This window comes from Dermacentor albipictus, chromosome 2 (genome assembly GCF_038994185.2).
Source record: "Dermacentor albipictus isolate Rhodes 1998 colony chromosome 2, USDA_Dalb.pri_finalv2, whole genome shotgun sequence".
Classification (NCBI taxonomy): domain Eukaryota; kingdom Metazoa; phylum Arthropoda; class Arachnida; order Ixodida; family Ixodidae; genus Dermacentor; species Dermacentor albipictus.
Window position 1 is genome coordinate 39,132,469 of NC_091822.1, and position 24,788 is coordinate 39,157,256.

The window sequence follows — 24,788 nt, forward strand, 5'->3', positions numbered from 1 at the left end:
ACGACATATTTAGCGATAAGAAACGTGCACCTGTATCAATGTTTGCCTAGCGCGATGCGGCCAGCCAAGTTCTGTCCATGGCCATGCGCGCTGCGTAGAGCGCATGCGCTGCCACGTCCTAGCACGTCGGTTCCCTGCCATTTGAGGAGCCGTGAAAAGTGTGACTCAAGACAATCGGTGAATTTGCTGACACGAAATCACTGCGTGTGCTACTGGAAAGTGTGTCTACCGCTCGCTAGGCTGTGTGTTACGGCGCTGCTGTCGGCACGTGAAGCTTCAGCGCTGGTTGCCCATCGCACAGCGCGGAACGCGCCTGCATGGAAAGTTATCGTTGATTCTATCCGCTGTCTGTTGTCGCCGAACCTTATGTTATCTGATTTCATCGCATGACGAGAATAGTGTAGAACTTTGTGGAAGACACGCGGGTCCAAGCGATTAGTCTGGAACATTCGACGACTGCTGTATAAAAGCCGACGCGCTCGACCCGCTGATCAGATTTTCGACGATCGCCACAGTGTTCGCCGCTATCATTTTGCTGTAAGTGTAACTTGTTTTGTGGACGCAGGTTCGCCCAATAAAAGTTAGTTTTGTCGTTCACAGTATTTCTCCGGTGTTATTCAACGTCACCACCACGTGACAATATTTTACAATATATTTACGCGAGCGTTCTGTACTCCTTGATTACGTAATGCCGCTACGACTGTTGGTATCTCTACTGAATGAAATGCCTTTTCGTAAACTATGGAAGCCATATCGAGAACCTCATTGTGCTCTGCTGCTTTCTCAGTATCCTGATTAATGACATGGCTGCGATCCATTGTAGAGTATCCCTTCCTTTATTCCAAGCATGTAGAGTATGCGTTTATTCTATTGGAGAATATTTTCATAAATATTTTATATAACGCTGGGAGCAAGCTAATGGGCCTATCATTTTTCAATTCTTTAATGTCTCCCTTTTTAGGATTTAGTATAATGTTTGCATTCTTCCAATATTTTAGGACCCTTGCAGTCGATTGACACTTCGTATATGGAGCCGCAAGATTCCGAAGCATTTTGTCTCCTCTATCTTTTAATAAATCGACTGATATTCCATCTTTTGCAGTCGCTCTTCCTCGTTTCACGTCATGCAAGGCCCTCCTGACCTCATCGCTATCTATAGGAGGAGTTTCTGTACACTGTTCATTACTGTTTCTAATTGAGGTATCCTGACTCCTCCAGATTTGTACCGGTCAGTATAGAATTCTTCCGCTGCTTTTACTATATCTTCGAGATTGCTGATGATATTACCCTGCTTATATTTCAGTGCATATACTTTGGTTTGTCCTATGCTAAGTTTCTTTCTCACTGATTTCAGGCTGCTCCATAATTCATGGCTTCTTCAGTATTTCTCGCTTTATAGCTTCGAATATCACTTATTTTCACCTTGTTGATCTGTTTTGACAGTTCCGCGAATTGTATCTTACCTCTTGAGTTGGACACTCATTTTTAGCCGTTGAATTATTAGGTCCTTTGTTACTTGGTTGAGTTTGCCTACTGGTTGCCTTGGTGCCTTGCCTCCCACTTCAATTGCGGCCTCTGAAGCCATCCTATTTCCGTTTCATTCAGTAGACCTATGTCATCATCATTTCCCGGATTTGTGTGCTTGTGTGTGATGGTCATAGATACAGTCATTGCTGGGTTAAGAGACATCTGCCACGTGCCGAACCATTAGTGCACTTTTCCTGAGAAGTTATTTAAGAGTGCCTGGACACTAAAATATTTCAATTCTGTATATATGACACAGTCATCTGCAAATACCCTCTCTGTAATTGTAGCCGATTTTTAGATTAGGTTGTTAATATATACCAGAAACAACACAGGCCCAAGAACTGAACCTTGAGGCACGCCTGATTTGACGTCACAGACCCTGGACCTATTTTCATCAATACTGACGAACTGTCGGCGATCAGTAAGAAACTCCTTCACGCATTTGACTACACATGTATCTCCTAAAATAGCTTTTAGCTTAGTTAACAGTTTTCTATGATTAAACTTATCAAATGCCTTTTTGATGTCAAGAAGAATCAGATGTATTTGTCCCTTGCCATTGATAACTTTGGTGAAATCGTGAACACTTTCTAGCAATTGTGTTAGGGTTGACAAGCCCTCGCGAAACCCATGTTGATAGTTACTAAGAATTTTGTTCTGGGACAAAAACTGCCGAATGTACTTAGAAACAATATGTTCTAACACTTTACAACAGCCGGACGTTAGCGCAATGGGCCTGGAGTTGACAGTACACGTGGTGTCACCGTCTTGAAATATGGGCATATTTTACTCATTTTTCATTCTTCAGGAAGTGTACCTGACCGTAGTGACTTCGTGAAGATAATGAAGATGTACTTCGCAACCTATTCAGGATACCTCTTTAAAAACAAGTTTGGTACCTCATCAGGACCTGCCGATTTCTTCGTATTTGGTTCAGCAGCAAGTTTATTATTCTTTCATACGTTACCAGCAGTTCCTCTGCAACTGGTAGCTGTTGGCGTACCTCAAATTTCGACTGCTTGCCGCCATCACTGGTGAACACACTAGTGAAAAAGCTATTGAAGGCCTCCGCTATATGACCTTTATCCTCAATAAGTCCTTCTTCTGTGCTTATTTTAGTGATTACCTTCTTACTTGGAGCCAGGTGCCTCCAAAGCTTTTGGGGTGATTTACGTAGAAAAGTATCCATAGTCACACTATAGTACTTGTCCCTCGATTCCTTCATCATTAACTTTAGCTGTTTAGTAAGAATAGTACGTACGATGCAGCATCTTTCTTGCTATGTCATCATCATCCCTCATCACACCTTTATGTCCCCGTTCCTCCTCCCCCTGTGCAGAGTAGCAGGCTAGAGCGCCTTAGCTCAGACCGACCTCTCTGCCTTCTTTCAATTAACTTATCTATCTCAAATTATCTCTTAGCTATTTACTTAAGTTTGACATATCATCACGAAGAGCAGAATCATGTGTACGCTTAGAATGTGCCCTTCGCCTTGCCACTTTTCTTTCCAGTTGTATGATCTCTCTCGAAATCCATGAGCTGTGCATTCGTTTCGTTTTACATTTGAGAGCTGAATAGCGGCCTATACATTTGTGATCCGTTCGCTTAAAGTTTAACCAACCCTCATCGATATGAGTAGATTTATCTCGACTTCATTTATCAAACTTGTCAAAAGAGAAGGCTAGTTCATCTATTATTGCTGTGTCATCAGCTTCATTAAACTGTCTGTAATATGAAACAAGCCTACGGACCCTTCAAAAGGAACTTATATTTAAAGACAATCTTACAGTCGAGTAACTATAATCACGACTAACATCATGCGTGAGCAGTACCACGTGTCGGACGAGAAACGCGGTGTTCACGGTTGGATTTGCGTGTCTCCGTAGGTGTGCTGCCACCGGTGTCCACAACGTCGTCAAATGCAAGGATCAAGAGTACAGGATACTCTAGGAAAAGTCCATTGACCACTCCAGCAACGACGACTACCGGGGCTACCACGACCACAACTAAAAAAAAGGCTACTACGACCACGAGAATGCCGACAACTCCGACTACCTCGACCAGCCGCTTCCCGGAACGTAAGCCATGCATGATTTCTACGCTAAAAGAAATGTCGCAGTTTCGCCCGAATGGCGGCGGATCGATTGCGTTGGCGAATTCGTGGAGTGCTAGCTATACAAAGAAAGGATGGTATCTTTATCGGCTGTATAAACTTATAAACATAGCTATACTAACTAAATCATCAAGCATGGTGTTGCGCTCGCACAAGCTAAGATCTACCCATCTCACTCAATGATCACGGAAACTAGCAGTGAAAATGCTGGAGTGAAAAAGCGCGGTAGCTGCGGTGAGCGGACTGACCTTCGTGCTGCGTCTTGTATCAACGCGAACTAAGTCGCTTACATTGAAATTCTTTCAATGTACTTGAAGTCGACGCTCATTGGTTGGAGAGATGGCGTTTTTCTGCAGAAATCAGGCCATTTGCATTGGCTCAAAGGTTGCCCCTCTTCTTAGCAGCATTCACCTGAGTAAGGTTGACAACTGCTTAGAGAAAGCCTTAGGTGATAGCGTTATCAAGATATTTCGTTACGTTGATGATTACCTGATTTTCTGCAATAGGGAAGAATTAGATTCTACTGCTACCTCAGTGTGTGAGCAATTTAAACTTTATGGGGGAGGATTAAAGTTTACCACGGAAGTTCCTCAGCGACGTGTAATTCAGTTTCTCGACATTTCCTTGATCTTCGAACAAAATCATGTTTGTTGGCAGTACTCCCCAAGATCTTCGAAGCCGTTGCTAAACTTTCAATCCAAGCATCCTAAATTAGTAAAAAACGGAATTGCCATGTCGTGCCTTAAGTCTTCCCTCACAAGATCTTGCATGCACAAAATGAGCGCCAGTTTTAATGCGCAGGTCCGGCGCCTATTAGAAGCAGGTTATCCTAGTGTAGCGGTGGCCACTGTAGCTGAGCGCCTAAAGAAGTCGGTTTCGAGAGGGACGGACGTCATTACAGAAAGCAGTAATAGCAAAAAAAAAGAGTAGTGGCTATTCCGTATATTCATTCAGTGTCGCACAGGCATTCAAAAATTGCTAGTATATATGATGGTAATGTTGCTTTCACTGCTCCCAATAAGCTAGGTAAGATATGCGCTGCCATGCAGAGGAGAAAGGAGCAGGTAAAGGAAAAAAAAAGTACAGATATTTCTCCACTGAAGCACAATTAGAACAACAGTTTTACTGAATGTCGTATGGGTGTGGTTTATAAAATTCCCCTTAGCTGTGGCCAGTTCTACGTAGGGCAAACGGGACGGTGTATCAATTAGAGGCTAATGGAGCATAAAAGGTCATTAACCGGTGGATCGCCTTTAATCTTTCGCTACATTGCCGAGATTGTAACTGCAAGCCAGAGTTAGATGAATGCGCGATATTGTACAGGCATAAGTACGAAGATACGCGTCTTATGGTAGAGGCATGGCATATCTATAATGATGAAAGTGCGTGCGTGAGTCAGCCTTCGATTACTTTACATAAGGAAGAGATTAAGTGCCTTAACAGTTATCTCTCACGTAGACCAGCATGTGTACCCGATTGATACGTGTTGTTACCATTCCTGAGCATGCGCAGATGAGTTTTGTGTATTCTTTCATTTTTCGCCTCAGTGCTCCCTTCAGTTGATAGTCGACGTTCGTGTTGTCCACTTCTCTACTCTTGTGTCCTGTCTGCACGCCTCACTTCTATTTTGCATAATGAATCCTTACCAACTAGCTCAGCTTTCTGTCGTTCTAAGCTACAGAGAGCATCAGGTTCGTTTATAGGCGGCATATCAGCATAATTATGTAAGCATTTGAAATTGGTTCATATTGAAAATATCTAGAAGCTATCAGTACATCCTGAACAGACTTTCTCGAGCTTTACGGTTCTGTGCCTTCAAGTCAACGACACTGCTTTTTCCCGTGGACCACTAGGGGCCACAGTAGAGACGGGGCACCGGTTTGTAGCTTTAATATACGAAAACCCGTCATTCATTACGCGGAAATTCAAACACAACACCCTTTTCCAAAGCACGCACAAAATACGATCATCTGAACGGTTGTATATTATCGATTATTGCACTTAACACCTCAATAACTCATATCTGCGCTCTTTCTCACATTACAATGTATATTTGACGACAGAGCATGCTGCGGTCGTTGAGAATCACTTACTTTTTGTTCAAAACTGCACGAGACGCCAACAACCATGGCAGGATGCGCCGCTGCTGGGAATGGCTGGCTCTTGGCCGCTTCTTCCACGCGCGCGCTCTGAAGGCCTGTGCTCCTAGCGCCTAGTTTCAGCTTTTGGCATTTTCAGCAGCGTCAAGGCATGGCTACTTCATACAAGAAAACAACGTGCACTCACATTACGCGAGATATTTCAAATCTGACTGCAAAAGTAGTTTTTTCTGAACACGCGGCTCACGCTGACAGCCATGTTGGTCATGAGAGAGAAGGCGCTGAGTGGCTCGTGTCTCATAAGGGCGCAATTTAACAGTCTCTGTCTATGTACGTACCGGTAGTATATTGAAAAACAAAACATTTTACTACGGAGCAGAAACAGGCGACATCGCCTTAATGTACCGCAATACGAACGTGGGGATAAAGTAACGGTTTCAGAGTATTTTCTTTCCCGTGGTAGTACTTATTTAGAGGCCGGGAGGAAAATGGGCACGTTAGATGTTCAAACGGTCACGTGGGATAATTTGTTTTCACAGAGTAGAGTTGTACAAATATTCAAATCCTTCGAATAATCAATCGAATAGTTTCGTCTTTGATTCTCCCCTCGAGTCGAATAGACTCTATTATAAAATCCTAACATACTCTGAACACTCTTTCCCGTACTTCACCTCGTCGGCTACGTAAAATGCAATATGAAATTGAAGCAACAGGACGCTACATTTCACCCCAGCCTCAGCGCATATAAATAACATTGAACGCTGCGTCGCTCAGTGAGCGAGATTTTTTTTTGTGACACCACGCTAAGTCGCAACAGAATATTGGTTCCACATGCCGCTCGGCAACAGGTATGTTTTTGATAATATATTTAGGTGCAATAGTTGTGCCTTCTCATCAATTTATATACAAACACGTTTCATCGCATTATACTTGACCAGATAGTGATGCCATCTAGCTTGACTATACCAATGAGGCAACAAGAGGTATTTTTTTTTTTTTTGCTGTACCATCGCCGCAGACGATACACGCTTTGGGTTAGTCTCGAAGGTATGCAGTTGTGTTAATTGGGACACAACGAATTTTTTAATGAAATATTTTTTACATAAAGCTCAGTTCTTGCCTGAACCTTTTATTGTTGTTATTACAGCGTTGCCACAATTGTTTTATGCAGTCTATTAATTGCAAAGTATTCGAAAAATAGAAACTTGGCCTCAAACTCTTTTACTCGCACACATGTGACGATTTCCATCGCGCCAAAAATGCCCCTATCTTCGTGAGCTGATTGGTGAGTTCTAAAAGTAGAATAAGTTTACTCTCTTCGGGGTAAACCGGAAGCGGACTTCGAGATTTATAGCAACACGTCCTTAAGGTCGCATTTCTCACTCGAGACCTTTTGTTAGCGCCTCAAAGAACTAAGATCAAAATGAATTAGAATAATTAACGCATATCAACGCAAGTATGGTCCGATTTTGAAGGCCATAGCACCGCATCTACTTATATAAAATGCATTCCGTCGGTTTACGTGCCGAAACCCCGATATGATTATGAGCCACGCCTTAGCGAAGGACTTCGCTTCATTTTACGTTATTTAGCACGCACCCAATAAATCCTACAGGGGCACATTCGCATTTCGTTCCCATCGAAACGCGGCCGCCGCTTAGACTCGAGTCATCGAGTTTATCAGTACAACGCCAAAGCCACTAGGGCAACCAGGGCAGGTGCCGTGTCTATAGTGATCGCAGCTTCCGCGAGTCGGACGTTGGCACTCATTGTGCTAGCGCGGCTTCGTCACCTTACGAGTGGATGCCGATAATTAGATGACGAATAAACTAGCTGTTAAAGGCAATGCCGCTGCTTATTTCGCAGTACGCGCATAATAATATCAGATTTTTAACCAGTGATCGTAGTGCGACACACTTACGTCACCTTTGTCGCGCGAAGTACACGAAATCGTCGCATCGGGATGGTACTATCGGTCCATGTCAACAAGCTTTCTCGGGTCCAATGCAGGGCACCTTTATAACACTGTACCCAGTGGCAGGGTGTCAGCTTGCTTACGTGAAGATTAACTGAGTTTTCCATCAGGTGTCGGCGACTGGGAAAAAAGCAGCCGCAAGAAGCTCTGCGCAATATCGCAGCAGGTGAAACAGGTTCTAGCAAGTACTGGGCCTCCTTTGTCAAGGATGGCCACCTATTGGGTGCTATTGGGTGACCCCAAAAATTTTATGAAAAAGCAACCCCAGTTGCTATCCAAAAGTGCGTTTAGCATGCTTTAGGAGGTGGTTTAGGAGGCACAAGGTATTATGGATGGCGCCAGCTTTCACCACCAGGCCTTTCTCGTATGCGAAAGCCAGTCGGTACTACGAGCGCCATTTCTTCAGCGTTAAGTTTAGAACCCGTCGCATCGTGTGAGGGACAGTTCCTGCGGTTTTATGCGCAGGCGAAGTTTCTGAAAAGGCCAGTTGTCCCTGTAGGGGGAAAGACAAGAACGCGTCCCTACCAGAGTGCGCTGCGACCGGTCTCGCCGGTAACGCAGCGCAATCTTCAGCGCTGTCTTAGGCCGCAATTTCTGCGGGAACAGTCCACGCAACTCTAGATATCCACGCCACTCATGATGATAATATCCATTGATAGAATAACTTGCGGTATGGGAAGAATATTTGTATCCGATAGAGGCGATGCATTACTACTCATGAAAAAGGCCAGATGTAGCAACGTAGCTTTTTGGAATTCTCTGCTAGTTCTATTGAACCCTCTTGTTATGATTAGGCTCATGTGGTAAGGGGGTGAGCAACGCGACCGCTAGAAAGGGGCTACAACTCAGAAATGTTATTTCAATGTTTAAGTACAAGTAAAACGCAGCAACTTTATAATTGAGCGGACCGTCGCGTCCGCAAAAAATGTTTTGTCCTAAAAGAAATTACTATGTCTTTCTGTGACATTTCCATGTACTTTATATTTCAATAAGGCCCGCGTAATTTAGACGGAGATTGTCAAGATGTAAACAAAATGTTTAAACAACAACGACTAAAAACAAATGGATTAATCAAAACAGACATCACCATTCATCACATAAAGCACAGAAGACAGGCAAATGTAATTGATTGATTTACGGATTATAATAAAGCAGCAGTCCTATACGCAATCCTATACGCAATCCTATACGGCTCGCAGCAATCCTATACGGCTCGCATATTCAAATGTTTCATACCTAAAATAGGTGAAGTTCGATAAAATTCGACGTCCTTGGGGTATTTATTGCAGAGGTATCGTTCCCCTCTTGCTGAGTAGGCCTAGTAACATTACTAAAATTGTATTGGATATTTCGGGAGCCAAACTTAAATCTTATAATAAGAAAGCTAGATATATAAGTTATGTTGCTCGTTTTTACAAATCAATATTTGACCCATAATAAGGGGCTGCCTAAACTGAGCAGCAAGCTGATCAAGATTCTTTACGCATTTTGGAGTCTGCATAACAATTATAATGTTGTTTCACTACCCTCTTCACTTTTCGAGTCTTTTCTTGTCCACTGAGCTTCATAAAGCTCTCGCAATGACATAGTCAGGCGGTCCAGAAATGTTATCTACCAACCCATAAGAAAAATCTTAAATGTTGATTTGCCTATGGGCCCTTTCAAATGTTATGGTCTTTCTCAGAACCTTCTCCGATTACGAAAGCTAACCTTAGAGAATGAAAAGGAATACCCCGTTTATAACTTACCGCCATAAAATTGTGGTAAACGTTCTGATCTCATTACAGTAAGGCAAATTCTATGCTCGGTGGGCCGTACTGCCATCGCGGAGACCATGTACCCACCCGAAGGTCTCTGCACATACTTGTTCTACACTGACGTTGTCATCGTGGAGGCGAAGATAGTTGCCGCAGCGGAGCGGAACAGCTGGAACGTGTTCCAAATCAAGGCCAAGAAATATAACACGATGAAGTCGGGTATTGCTTTCGACCACAGGTGAGGAGGCCGAAATCACAACGAATGCGTTTTTATACAATTTGATTTCACTGCCGTTGGTACCTACATTTCACAGTGATCATGCTGGAATCACGACATGAATGTTTCTTTTTAATCTCCAAGTGTTGCAAATTGAAGAAGGAATAACAGGACCTTTACGAAGTGGTTAGAGTGCATTTTAAAATGAAAGTGGCACCGCCAGTGTTTAAAGCGTAGCATTTGGATTACTACTATTCTGCCTGTACAGCAGCAATCGTCCACTTCAAGTAAGAACACACACTGCTGGCAGGTCTTTTTTTTTTTGCAAGTGTTAGGAATCTTGCCCATTTCAAGTTCTCCTTCGTATTCTCGCACAACCGTTTAGTACGTTCATTCTACTTCACGAAGCGTAGAGTAAATGAACTCTATATTTTTTTGACAACATAAGATCAGAGTCACGATCACGGTGAGGCAGAGGCTGACACTATATTTATTGAGTCGATACATCAACTTCATCCTTACCCCAGCCACCAGGTTGCTTACAAGTTCGCTTGCCAGGCTGCTGGTATATGGTCATGTTCCTCACTTCATTTTCCTCTTCGGTGTCCTTAAGATGTGGCATTAGCCTCCCTTCAAAGTTAACATGGCCCCGATGCTCTAATCACGTCACGAGTGACTGCTCACGTTTGTGGTGTGGGAAGCCATTCAAAAACGTAGTACTTCAGCCGGACAACATCCACCACCTGTGGTACATGATCTTTACCCCTCGGGCAGTGTTCACTGTCGGGAACTTTATAGCTGACGTCACTTAAGCGTCCGAGAACTTTGCACTGCTCGAAGTACCGCCTCAACAGTTTCTTGTAGAGACCACGGCGGTGGATAGGGTCCAACCCCAACACTTTCGCCATGCTCGTAGGAGACGAATTCGTAAGGAATACCGTAGCGTCTTGAGTCATTGTTCTGCTTTCGAAGTATCCGTACGCATGCACGCTATCGGGCTTCTTCAGCCCGTTGATTGAAGTCATCGGCATCCGTTTCGTTGCCATTGCACTAATAAGGCAGCATTCCGTCTAGTATTGTCTTGACGAGGAAAAGAAGGAAAAGTGCCATTCTTGCCTCTTGCTGAAGTGTATTACGAGCAATATTTATAACGTCGTTTGGAGTCCGCAAATTCTCGAGACTGGTGGCGCTGGCTAACACATTTAGGGTAATTTCCAGTATGTAAACATAAGTACCCCTTAAAGGGGATGGGAAAACAGTGCCGCGGTAGCTCAAATGGTAAGAGCATCGCTTGCGAAATGCGCAGACGTTGGTTCCTATCCTATTCCCAGCAAGTTGTTTCATCCACTTGAATTTTCGTCATAGTCCAGTAACAAAATAAAAGTAATTTCCCCTATTCTGTCCTTTGTGTCTTTGTTGGCTTCTTATTATATGACTAATAACAACTGGACCCTTGTGTTCCCTTTCTTCTCGTTTATTGCATAGCGAGAGTCTCGAATACGGCTGCATTGATGCCTTCAGGTACGTTGTAGGTTTATTGACCACTTGCATTCACCCAAAAAGTTCACCTAAATGTGGCGTGTGTGGCAGAATTGATATTCCACGTCCGCTGCCAAGAATTTTGAGTGGTGGCGCTGGCCAACAATCCTAGGGTTAGTTCTATTAGACGAACATAAATAGCCGAGAAAAGTATGGCAAAACGGCGCCGCGGTAGGTCAGTTGGCAATAGCATCGCAGGCGTAGTGCGAAGATGTGGATTCGTATACTTCCTGCAGGCATTTGATTTCTCATCCACTTTTTAATTATTTATCATTATTTAACTCAATTAACAAGTACAAGTAATTTCCCCTATGCCGTCCTTGGGTTTTTGTTGGTTTCTTATGATACGTGTAGTAAAAATCGAGCATCTCTGTACCTTTTATTCCAATTTAGAGCAAGCGAATGTAACAAATTGCAATGTCTCATCACAGTTCTTATGTTGCACATCAAAGTTGATGCAAACCTTATCCGCACGTGTGTTGCTAAAACGCTCCGTCTGTCCATTTGTTTTGCACGCCGGTGGACACCGCAGCTGAGTTTCAAGATGGTGTGATGCAGCCAGGTTTAAATGCAGCACCGCTTTCAGTAATCACTACTATTATCACTACTATGGAAAGGCCGAGACTGATAACACTCTGTATGAAAAATATGACAAATTGAGCTGTTGTGCTTCGCTCCATAGCCTTAGTTTCGAGCTAACCAGTAAGATAGACTGTTGCAAAGATAATTTAACTGTGCCCTAATGAAAAAGTGGCGGCGATTCGACGTAGCTTGAACCTAGTCATACAAGCAAAAGCCCCGTTAAACATAGACACGGTTTGTCAGTGCTTCTTCCCGGTGAGTTATATCGGCAGGGTGCTCAGACTCAGCCTGGCGCCTGCGGCGGAGATCTGGTGCGCTCCCACCGGTGCGCGCTTGATCCATGCCGATACTCAGCGACCAAGCGCCGGCAAAGCAGCGGTTAAACCCTCGCCTAGGGGATTGGTAAACAGCGGCGACGCCTCTCCGCAGTGGATCACGTGACGTGACGTCGCACCATCACACTTAGGCGCCGGCAGCTGAAGGTCAAACGCGCGCCGAGATTGACCTTCGGAGTCGTAGCTCGATGAGTAGAGCTTTCACTTTAGAAGTTTTTAATGGCCCGAGAAGATCCATTCTTACCACGCCATACACTGCTACGGGCACATTGGAATGAGGTGGAAGAGTCCAGCTGGTTTGACAGATGGAACTTTGCATCTCTGATGTTTCAGACATGTCCGAACGCAATGTGTAGCAGTTGCCACGAGCCTCGGCCTGCCGTACATTTGTCTAACTGTGGAAACGTTCGTTCGTAGCCCAGGTGACCATAGGTGGCGTCATTGTGGCATGCCAGCCCTTTTTTGTTCCTGAAAGATGTTCGAACGACGAGTAAGTTGGCGTTTCCAATCATAGAAAAGTTCATCGTATACAGGACACTGATGCACAAGAAAAGCGATTTAAATCCTCTTGCAAAAACATCTGGGACATCAGGAAAGCGACCTTCCAAGCAATAAAATTGGGCCCGTATTCCGAGTCATCTTGTTGCTACTGTGTAATAGTGAACGCGTCGAACCCTCCGATATAGATTGCGTCGTCTTCATGTTTTGTAGTACTGGGTTTAAGTGGGGTGCGAGAAACGCTGTCGCCGCCCGAATGTGACTTTCCACATTTGAAAGCCCGGTCAAACGCTTGAACCGTAACGCTCCAGCGCATCAACTGCGCTGGCATGAACTGGCATGACGATCGTTGAGTACATAGAATGAGTGACCGCACAGATATGGATTAAATTTTATAGCCGCCCGTATTATACGAAAACAGCTTTACAGGGGTATAATGAATAGTTCTCGTGCACACGTGATGGAGTTCTGCTTGTTTAAGGTATTAATCTTTAGGTAAGGTCTTGCTATTGCAAGAGTACAGCACATATTGCTACAGTGGTAGCGTCAATGGGAACCGCTGCAGAGCGTTTGCATCGACGTGTGCGAGGAGCGGAGACACTTGGAGAATCTGCCACAGCTCCTTGTACGCAATTTGCTCTTCTTTGCCTCCCACGAAAGCGATGCCTTCCTTCTTTAGGTTTGTCAGTGGTGACGCAACACGCACGAAAGTTATCGAATAAACCGGCGGAAATAATGAGCGTAGACGGTTGGGCCACTTAGTGCATCATGTAGAGTAGTTCAGTGTAAATATTGGCGGGAAGAAACGTAGTGGACAGGAAAGAGCATCTGTCCTGTCCTGTCCACTACGTTTCTTCCCGCCCATATTTCTGCTCAAGGACACTACAAGGCGGAAATAAACGCAGAGACATAAAAACCCCTCAGTGCATTCTTGTCAGATGGCTCGGCAAAATTTGCGACAGCGGCTATTTCGTACTGTGTGGCAGTATACCATTGTTGCTGACTGAGTGGCCTAGGAGGATAAGCTTTTTCATATTGAAAGTGGTATTTTAAGGCGTAAGCCTTTAATGGCTCATTGTCAAGGTCATTTGCCGTTAGCAGACTCTGACACACCTTTCCGGTCTCCTGATTGGTATCCTCTGTGACGTGAAGTCACTGTCGCTAGGCGCAGGTATGTGCCTCCTGATTGGTTCGCGTGCATGACGTCACTGCCGTCAAGTGGGGGTGTCGGGGTGGTTCCGCACCGCGCGCGATGTCTCATCACATCGGCACGCGTGGCGGCCGTGTGTTCGACGGTGCGCCCTCACGTCGCTATCGTCAGGCGCTTGAGGTGGCCTCCCGACTGGGCGCTGTGTGGCCTGACGTCACTGTCGCGAGGCGCGCGCGGCGACCGTCTGCTTGGGTGTTGGGTGGCGGTGGCGGCTGTTTACTTTGCAGTATCTTGTCGGAAGGATGCCTCGTCTCGCCAAACCGGTGTCTCCCTACACGCGACGTGTGGCAGCCGCTGAACGCAAGCGGCGCTCAAGAGAGGCTGAGCATATACATCGCATGCATCAGGGTTGCGAGGCCCGTCCGACGCCAGAGTCCGGGGACTCGACGGGCCAATGCGAGAGGGGCAATGCGTTTGAAGCGACTTGCTGCGTCTCCGGTTACCAAGGCAAATGAAGCGCAGAAGCGCCGTGACCACCATCTTGCCGCGGCAAGCCGAACAAGGACAAGTCAATCGAGAGAAGTGGATGAAGATCTAGGATGTGGACCCCCTAAAGCACCAGGAGTTCACCCGCCATGAGTTTCAAGCCGACATCCTCCCAGATGACAGGCTTGAAATGATGGACTCAGAAGACATCGAAACGACAGACACTGGCGTAAACGACGTTGCAGGCATTCAATAAACAAACAAGCATTCACGTAACAGTGCACGAGTTGTGTGTCTCCATGTTGTTTCTGACACAACAAATCGCATTGCCAATAGTGTCAGGCTTCCACCATTTCGCACTTTAGTCTCAACAAAGTGTCGTCCGTTTTTTTCTTCTGGATTAAACGTGAAACCGACGGATCGTATGGCATGAAAAATCGCAAGTACCCGCCTTATGTGTACCTCGATTGCCTCTGAATATACACCGACGTCGTTCAAGTACACTAAGCACGATAAGACCTGAGACCTGAAAGCAATGTGCCCATAAGGCGTTCAAATGTAGCTGGCGCGGAGCACAAATCAAAGGGAAGTACCTTAATTTTATTCGAGCCACTAGGTGCCACAAACGCCCTTTTCTCTCGGTCTCTCTCAGCCACTTCTGTAAGCTCCACAAATATATCGACGAGAAGTAACGTGCATGTCAAGCTTTGCGGAAAGAACCGTCTTTACGAGGGACCTGGCAAAGATTTAGAAGCACTAACTGTTGGGCGTGATGGCAATTCATACTCAAATAAACATGGCACTAACAAACAGGGACAAGATGGAAAAGCAGGGAAGGAGGAGACTATCAACAATGGTTTATTTTGAAAAACACGCCCAATATATGTCCTGTCTTAAGCAGGTGGGGCACCTTAAAGATTACTGGCTAAATAATCCTTTTCTTGTTCGTGCAGACTCACTAGTGGCCTCGCCACGCACATGTCACGCGGCTTATGCACAAAATATGCTTCAGGAATCTCCATCGCTCTCCTGTCTTTGTCTTGACAGCACCTTGGTTTCATTTAGCAACGATTTGACTTTAGATTCCATGCAATATAGGGACAGATTGGACGATGGCTGCTCTTTCAAAGACGCTCTGTGGTCCATTAATCGGTTGTTCAAACACCGTACTGTTTGGCCGATGTACCATTTCCCTCAAGACTGAGGAATATGATGCACAACACCGTTCCCACAGTCGACCAACCCGTCGAAGTGTTTGACATCACAATCACTCCAGTTTTGTGTTTTCCTTTCAATGTTTCGTCCTACCGCTTAGCAGATGTGGCCTCATTTGTTTCTTCTCTAGAAGACGGCATTTATACCAAATCTACTAGCGACCTTTTTCGTGCAGTGAGACAAGGCGTGCAGATGTCGAATACTGACGACCAATATTATTATCTGTAGCGTTGACCTCTCTTGTAATGACAGCTTTTGCTGGCAATTTCGCCTTCCTCAGTAATCTTTCTTTGAGTGATGCTAAAGTACCCACTGGACAACTGTATTGCCTTAGCCAGTTAGGATAATTAGAAAAAGCTTCACTCGCTCGGTCCGGGCAGGACTTGCGCAATGCCGCTTCTAAACAGGATGTGGCCGTAGCGTTCTTCACTAGCTTCGAGTGACTAGAACAGAAATCCAGAATGGACTTCATTGACCACGGTGGGTACACCCAAGAGGCATGCTCACACCCAATTAGGATAATTAGGTCCAACAATTGTATACTCTGGCCCCTTGGGAACTTCAAAGGTTAAGCTCAGACCACGACCCTTCTCCTTAGATATATTTAGAGCCTTCACTCTGGTACTGACGCAGCCGCTCGCTTCTACAAAACAAGTAGAGGTTTCGTCAACAGCATTTGGCTGACCCCAGACGTTGTCGCGAAGCAATCTCGTAACTAATCAGCACCAGGAGGAGCTTTTCCTAGCTAGCAGCAAGCTTGGGCCGATGTGCACAGGCACGAACTCAGCCGGCAGGCGGGCGGCACTATCTTTATCGACAGTGAAGCTCTCCGTCACCTGATGAAACATTTCAATACGCGATTGCAGTTCCTCTAACAGGCACGTACCCAGGATTTTTTTCGGGGGTCGGCCCAACCCAAGGTGATTTTTTCGATGGAAAGGCGGGGGGAGGTAGCTTTGCCAGTGGAAATGTGAATAATTTCCACCGTTGGCCATAAACACACGTAAACCCGCAAAAAAATGAAATAAAGTATCTCACAAGCACGCCTGCGGGATACACCCCTCTTTTACGTGACCAAGAAGCAACCATATCAAATGGGCTCGCGCAGGAAAGAAGTGCCGGAAGAGCACTGGCCAGAGCAGGTAAACAAGCGAAAGTGTAAAATAAAAATTTCTAGTAGGGTTTCTTGAATTACCTCTTGCAGAATTATACAGGAATGTATATTTTCAGAACAATCACAGTTCTTTTGGATCCCTCATTTACTGGTCTACCAAGTGCGAAAAAAACGACTCGTATTGTTATTTGGGAAGTTGTGTAATGATGCGTGGCCGCCAGTCCCCTATACGCGTAGAGTGCAGGAGGCTTTGTTTCTAGGCATACTGAGGCCACCGCGGACACACAAGAACACCCACATAACCACAGCAGAGAAGTGGCTACGTCAAGCGGCTCTACTGATAACTGCAGAAGCGTCATTCAAAACACACGGAATCATTATGCACTTCTGACGGCGTTTTTTCCACTTCCTTTTGAAATGAAAGGATGTTGATCCATAAATACTTTCACAATGGACGATTAAGTTTGTTAATTTTCCCTTTTCCTTCCTGTTTGGCCGTTGCCCCGGCTCGATCCCTTAGTATATTGCTCAATTTTTCAACTCCTTGCCACCCTTGTTCCGAGTTGCCAACTCTCCTCGAAAAGTGCTGTACAATTAGAGAAAACCCATACCAGTTAACGGGTGATATTCATCTTGTTTATAGGTATAAAATTTATTGCACAGTTTGATCATGGACGCTGTTTTGCATGCTTTTATTTTGTACCTTATCTAACCAATATCACGGGTATGGTTTCGAGGATCTGACAGTGTCCCGGTGAGCCGTCACTCGAGGAAATAATGAAGCAAAATTAAACGTTGAACGCAAGTGACGTTTTCGCCCACCGTAACTCGTGCCACGAGCATACAGACCAGCTGACTGCGAACGGTATCCTTATCGTAATATCTGGATCAGTCTAAACAATGAAGGTCGAACTAATGAAGCAACAGCGATGCACGTGACCCTTGCAATAGATGGTGACAACTGAATGCAGCTTGAGTTAATCGCGCCATCACCAAACCGATAAGAAAACTGCCCTTCCCAACCCAGGAGATGCCGAAAACTACCTCCATCCAAAAGGAGTGAAAAAGGCACCAAAATTTTTACCGCCGAAGACCTGTCAAGTCTCGGGATTCAGACGAGTGTATGAGGCGTGGTGGCGTGGGCGGGGAAGGGGGTATGCCACTTAATTTCGGGGGAGGTAGGGGGCATGCAGCCCCCCCCCCCCCTGGGTACGTGTCTGGCCTCTAGTAGGATAATTAGTAGATACCTAATAGTCGGTGAGAGACAGGCTTCCTTTAGAGAAGTTGGCGCCAGTTGCTGCAAGAGCACTCACATCATCATACATTGCTGCGGAAGCAACCCACTGACACGGACACAGAGAAGACACACAAGACGACACTCGCTGCTGTCAGCGAGTGTGGTCTTGCGTGTTTTCTCGGTCAGCGAGTGTCGTCTTGTGTGTCTTCTCTGTGTCCGCGTGTGCGCTGCTTCACCAGCAAGGTGTGATGATCAATCACCAACTATCCCAACTTTCCACATTACTGAACTTCATTTCCATTACAACGAGCCCTTTTATATGTTCGACCAGCAGCGAGTGTCGTCTTCTGTGCCTTCTCTGTCTCCGTGGCAGTGCGCTGCTTCACCAGCAAGGTATGATGATCAATCACCAACATTACTCAACGCTGACATCATGTCCGTCGATAGCTGCTGTAAGCAGGGCGCTTACAATTTCTATATCAGGGTTCGACAACGTCGCATGATGAGGTCAGAGTGTTGCTCGGGGGGGGGGGGGGGGGGGGGCGTCTTTGTGTCTCGATGTGCGCCAGCCTTCCCCGGGAGTGTGCAGCTGTTTCCATCGATGCAGGCCCGCACTACAATAGCAAAACTGCGACGGTGCGGCAAAGAGCTACAAGCATGTGACGGAGAGCGGACTCGGCAATTCGGCATGTGTGAGGATGGCTGCGGACCACGGAGGCATCGTTGTCACTTTACTTTTCAAAGCAATTGCAGGGAAAAATAGGTGGGCATTCTTGTCATACATTTTCAGGATACGGGCTAAGTTTATAAACCTGGCCGGCTTCTCCGCAATGTAAGCATAGTTAGCGTTCTTTAGTAGTGCGCCACAGGTCCTTCTTTCGAATCAGCGGTCTACTAGTAGGTACCCCTTGCGGCCAAGTTCCAGCATTTGGTGTGCGCTGCACGGCGGGGCCACTAACGGGGTCATACGGCGTTAGCGACGCCGGGTTGTACGGCGAGGTCAGCAAGGGCCGGGTAAATGGTGAACTCGACGGACAGCCGACGCATAACTGATACAGCGCTGATCTGGTAGTGAATTGGGCAATAAGAAGGGGTGGATGATTTGTTGCTTTACAGCTTCGGCCACACAAGCCACCGAATGTTCTTGTGTAGAGACAGCCAGTTTGCAAATCTCCTCACGGGAAACTCATCGAACGGGCTCACCCAAGCGACGCGCTGCTAGCGGTCAGAGCAGAGGTCGAGGCTTGCCTTGGATGGTCATAATGGCTGAACTACTGCTGAAGTGTTCAGTTTTTCACAGTAACCTCTATGAACTATGCAAACGTTTGTGCTCTACTGCGCGGAGGGCTGGAAAACAACTGTTGATTGGCGTCTCTCATCAGCTAACGGACTTTATTGACTTCAGAAATCTCGGCGCTGACCCGGCGGAACAGCCAAGCTATGTCTTACGCAACATGACTACACTCTTGTTAGGCTTGTCGATGCGCGAGTGAATGCAATGCTGCGCGGAACCGTGATGATCGCTGCAAGCGAAAATCCCAAGACGTTGACAGTCAAAGTTATCCGACGTTATTAGAGCGGTCTGCCTAGATTCTCATACTCACTCCCAGAGCGAAGACGTTTGAGAACTTGAGCTTTGGCGCTTATTTCTTCGCTTTCCAACCCGTTCTTATTATTCGTGCATATTATCCCCGTCCTTAAAGGCGTCAACTTGAAAGGTGTCTTGGGAAGGGCTGGTAGTTTCCAGGTTTTCTTTATCTCATGGCATTCTAGGCCCTTAAACTCCGGGCTTACGCCTAACAGGCGACGAATAAAGCGATCGACAGGAGTACAATGCGATGAGGTAGTTGCGTGCTGGTTAAACGGCTCGAAGGAGGAGTCTCTAGCATTAGGCGATGAACTCCGGTACGTCCACCAGTGCCGTGATAAAATGAATATAGTCACGACCACGGCCTGCGAAAGGCTGGCACTAAATATGGTTAGCCGACTCCTCAACGTCATCTTCACGCCCAGGCTTATGGTTGGCTATTGCTGCTTATGTTGCTCGCTTCATTTTTCTGTTCGATATTCTTAAGACGCGGCAATATTTTGTAATATGTAGTAGTGTAAACAATGATTGCAAAAATTAAAGAAATATACGCGACAAGCACTTCCTTGTAGAAGAGAGTTGCGATACTCCGTTAGATTTTTGTCTGCAGAAATACTAAGGAAATTTACACAGATAGAGCATGAATGTTCATCTTATTCTCATGTGCCTGAAGACCCCCTTAGCACAGCTTACTGAACATTGCAGCGTATTGACTGTATATGAAGCGGAAACTAACGCCGTCACAAAGAAACAGCGTCACTTCATTATTTAAGACAGTAGGATTGTTGATTGCATGGGAACCATTAAAATGGGCATAACAAGGCATCAACGCCAACCAAGGTTACTAATTCGTGGCATTTCAAAGAAAGCTAGCGGTCGTTCCCTTATGGCGAATGAGTAAAAAGTGTGGTATGACTAGCAGGGCAATTTGTACCCAGAAAAAAGTGACGCAGGCAGAAAATCACCTCTAAATACAACTTTCTCAACCACAAAGAGGAAAAACCTATCAGAGCACAGTAGTTGCAACTCGTGCAAACACTGGTTCAAAGCTTTTTCTTTTGTACCATCTGTAAATTTTATGTCACATGCTGTCTGTGCTATGACCTGGTCAGAGTGCTTATGAAGCAGACAGATAACACAAAGAAGACAGTACAGGCGTTTTCCAATCTGCTTTCCTTTCTTTGTCCGTTTCTTTTAGCACCTTGAGTATGTCAAAGTACAGAAACCAATTAGTCTAGTTTCTGAATTTAGAGTTCTGCGAGAAACCGCTAGGCGGAGAGAAGTAATTAATAAAAGGCAAATCAGACATCCACCCATTCTTAGCAACTGCTACAATGAAAGTCCATACTGCTTCCTCGAAAGAAAAGCCTCAGATGGCAGATGGCAGATGTTCAGGCGGCGGATGGCAGATGTCAGAGTGGCTGCCCCGGAAAGGTGGTGGTGCCGGCTTGAATTCTCGGATTAGGACAAGTTTTCTTCAACTGCGAGGCTTTTATTTCGAGGAACCTGTATGTATTTTCTTTGCAGCTATCGCTACGAAAGGGTCGACGTGTGATGTTCCCTTTAATAGCCTAGTTTATCTTTAACCTAAGCCCTGTCCACTGCAGGTACATCAGCACGAAGCTAATATCTGAGGCCATGGGCGAGCTGACTATGCTGGCCACCAACAAGATTGGAAGTTACGGCTTGCTGAATATTATCACGAAGCCCACTGTACTTTACCAAACCGTGCTGGCCTTGAGGCCAGCTATAGAAGTAAGTAGAAGCGTCGCTGCGCTACAGCACCGCAGGAATGTGAGGTTCGAATGCCCACTTTGTCTAAGTGCTGTGACACGAATAACTTGCCAAAATACGCGACGATGTAGCTGCAATCATGCTTTTTATTCTCCTTATTTCTATCGTATGCCTCAATAAAGTTTGTTGGGTTCATCGATACCGTACTAGGTAGACTAGAAATTTTAGGCGAAGCATCGACCGGGTACCCATGTTTTCTGACGCGAATTGAATATTCATGAGGACGAGCATGGCAATTTCACTGACGCTTCGTGTATCGTTCAGTCGTAGTACTGACTATGGACTATAGATATCTTGGCAACTCAGCAGTCACTACAGTGCAAGTTTTCTATTAGCGGTATGGTATCACAGCTGTTTCATTGTTTTATATTAAACACAAAACATGAAACTGATTGCCGGAGATTCCGTTCGACTGATTCAGTGATTACTGATGAAGCGGACATGGCCGACAAAGCTCCATCATGAGGCAAATAATTACTAAACTAATAACCGCATCCTATGATCACTTTTTTTCAATTTACCCACTTCAAGAAATAAAGTCGCCTACTAGCTGACACATTATATTTATATCATTCGTCCATAAAGTTTGCTAGAGCATTCGTTAACGTTCCAGTCAGTTTGGAAACTGGAAATCAGAATGCCAATCCAAGTTTCTAGCTTTAGAGGATTTATTTATTTAATTATTTATTTATTTATTTATTTTTATCTGTACATGGTGCAGCCTAAATAAGGCTATTCGAGGAGTGGGATGAACAACAAACATACAAATATTTATAAACATCCTTTCGTGAACTGTTTAATGGTAGTCAACGGATGTTGCCCTGTATTGAATGCCAGACTCAATTGAATGATTGACGATAGCGCATTGTGGTGTCTTCTCCCTACTGTTCTTTTCTGCTTGCGCTAAACATGCTTTCCAAGTCAATTGTTGATAAAAAAACTGTGTTTAAAGGAATCAATGCGGGCAGATAAGGTTGATATTTAGAGTATGGTGATACCATTACATGAGGGTTTGGAAAAAGTCAGATAGTTATCAAGAGAGGAGAGGCGAGGAGAATTCGTCCACGTGTGAAGGAATTTTAGGCATTCAAGTTTGCGACGTTTGCAAGAGGAGTGAGAGACCAGGGGGGGGGGGGAGACCGTTAGATAGCAAAAATTTCTTGTCGTATCTCCTAGCAACAAAACGCACTGCCTTTCTTGCACTGATTCTGGTTTTTTGACGTCGCAGTGTATGTATGGATTCCATACAACGCCGCCTAATTCGAGGATGCGCGAATGACGGTTTTATATGTAAAAAGTTTAGTTTCTTGAGAAGCAAGACGCAGCGTAGGATGTGAGTAATGTAGTCTTTTAAGGGCCTTGTTACAGGTGACATCAACTGGTTTCGACCATGACAAATAATGTGAAAGTAGGAAACTTAAATATCTGAATTCGAAGACCCCACTTAAAGTAATATTGTTAAAGGAATAAGCAAAGAAGGAGTGAGATGAGCATGGTGTAAAAGACATGGAGACAGTTTTGGAAAAGTTGCCATCATTTGTCATGCTTTGGGCCAGTTACAGAGTTCAGCAAAACAATTGTTAAGGACAAAATGATCAGTATGAGATTTAATTGTATGATATAAAATGCAATCATCTGCAAGATGCCTATTTTAATGGAGGTGTGTAGGGAGAGATCATTAGTGTAAAGCAGGAATAAAAAACGACCCAGTACCGAGCCTTGGGGAACCCCTGATGAAACAGGCATCAAGGATGAGTTAGTAGAGTTGAAACCTACATATTGCGAACGCTGCGAAAGAAATTCCGAACTCCAGCCAACCAAAGATACCTTTTTTATTATAGCGAACAGCATGTGCATAGGTTTAGGGTATGTGACAGTGTTGAAGGCCTTTGCAAAGTCTATCAATATAGCATCAATCTGGTCACCTATGTCTAAAGAGCTGCTGATGTCTTCAACGAATCCTCTAAGTTGTGTTATAGCGCTAACGCCACTTCTAAAACCATGCTGGAAAGTGCATAAATTTGTTTGCTTTCAAGAAATTCCATAACCTGTTTGAAGATAATGTGATCGAGTAATTTACACGAGTGTGCTGTTAAGGAGATTGACCTGTAGCTAGATAACAACTGAACGTTACCCGACTTAAATAAGGCCTAAATTGAAGCAAGTTCCAGGATTGAAGAAGGAAGGTGTTAGACAGAGATTTTCAATAGGTAATTGTTAGATATCTGCTGCACCAACGAGAGTATCGACCGAGAAAAACAGTCAGCATACCATCAGGACCACACGACTTCTTGGTGTCTTAAGTTTACGATTAGTAGTAGACAATGACAGACAATGATAGTATACAGTAGAAACTTATAGATCGTCAATTGGACGGTGTGGAAGACAGAGGGGAAGCAGATGTTATAGAGGAAGCGAATCAGAAACTGCAATATTGTTGATTACTAACGTGTCCGAGTATGACCCAGGTGGCAAGATAGCTTTCCAAATTTTTAAGGCATTATCCAAAAATAATTTCGGCAAGGTTACCTTGTAATAGAATTCTTTTGCAGCAACCATTTTAGAACAGAGCTTCTTGTTGGCACTATGTAATCGCATGAGTTTTGTTAATTCACCAGAGCGTTTCGACCGACGTAATCTGGCCACACGACGTGATAAATGCAAAAAGTCCCTAGTCATCCAAGGAATTTGAGTGTTTGTTTTCTTTGTTTTTAAAGGAATGAAAGCGTAGATATACTTACTGACAATACTTTTGAAGAAACTTGTATCACTAGTGGTAAATATTAGTCCATACTCATGAAAATGTTTGCATAAGGCGTTCGCTATTGCCAAATCATAAGCGCGGTTACAGACGGAATTTAGGGGTTCGATGTTTAGAAGCCTAAACTAGTTTTGTGATTTCTGCTAGGCCTGGCAGGGACGTCTTTGCTGAACTGGCATTTCGTGGGTTGCGATACCACGGATTCGAACACATAGAAATCGGACCCTCCTGTACTTAACCGTGCACTGCAAAGCCGTGTTCGTAAAAAGTGGATCAAGGAGGTTAACCCGATGTCAAGTGCTGGGGCCTTTATAGTCCCTCAGAGGTAGAAACGAACTCCTTTGATTTCCTGTAGACGGACCCCCCGAGAAATCCGCACTGACATTTTTATTTTCACATCTTCATTCACACATCACATCTTCTGAGAGGTGTCCTCTCTGTTTTTTTTTCTTTTCCAAATTTTCTGGCCGCTTAGATTAGCCTCCTAAGGTTAGGCAACATCATTGAAACATAATTTCTTATACTTGCCTCCGCGTCATTCTGTGGGCTCCGTGATGTGCGGTAGGCGTTGCCGCCAAATAAAGATATATACGGCTAGAACATCTACATTCTCCTCACTTCTGTATACCTCCTAAAAAAGGGGCGCGCTGGTCAAATATTGATGCTTTAGATTCTTCACAAGCAAAGTTTCCCAAGCTACCGGGCAGTCCATGGTAAAGCCAAAAGATTCAGAGAGGGATGTCACATTCCTTTGCAACATGTAGAAAATTCACCGAAGATTACAATACTCCATCATGCAAA

The 24,788-nt window shown here is 44.9% G+C and overlaps 1 protein-coding gene across 1 annotated transcript in view; it reads left to right on the top strand.

The window, feature by feature from the left end:
• Window positions 1-24,788, top strand: part of LOC135918265 (uncharacterized) — a 168,747-nt gene that overhangs the window by 85,063 nt on the left and 58,896 nt on the right. The window contains exons 4-6 of the mRNA XM_070533557.1: window positions 3,414-3,605; window positions 9,502-9,709; window positions 21,040-21,187. Of these exons, the coding sequence (XP_070389658.1) occupies window positions 3,414-3,605; window positions 9,502-9,709; window positions 21,040-21,187 (548 nt within the window). The remainder of the gene's footprint in view (window positions 1-3,413; window positions 3,606-9,501; window positions 9,710-21,039; window positions 21,188-24,788) is intronic.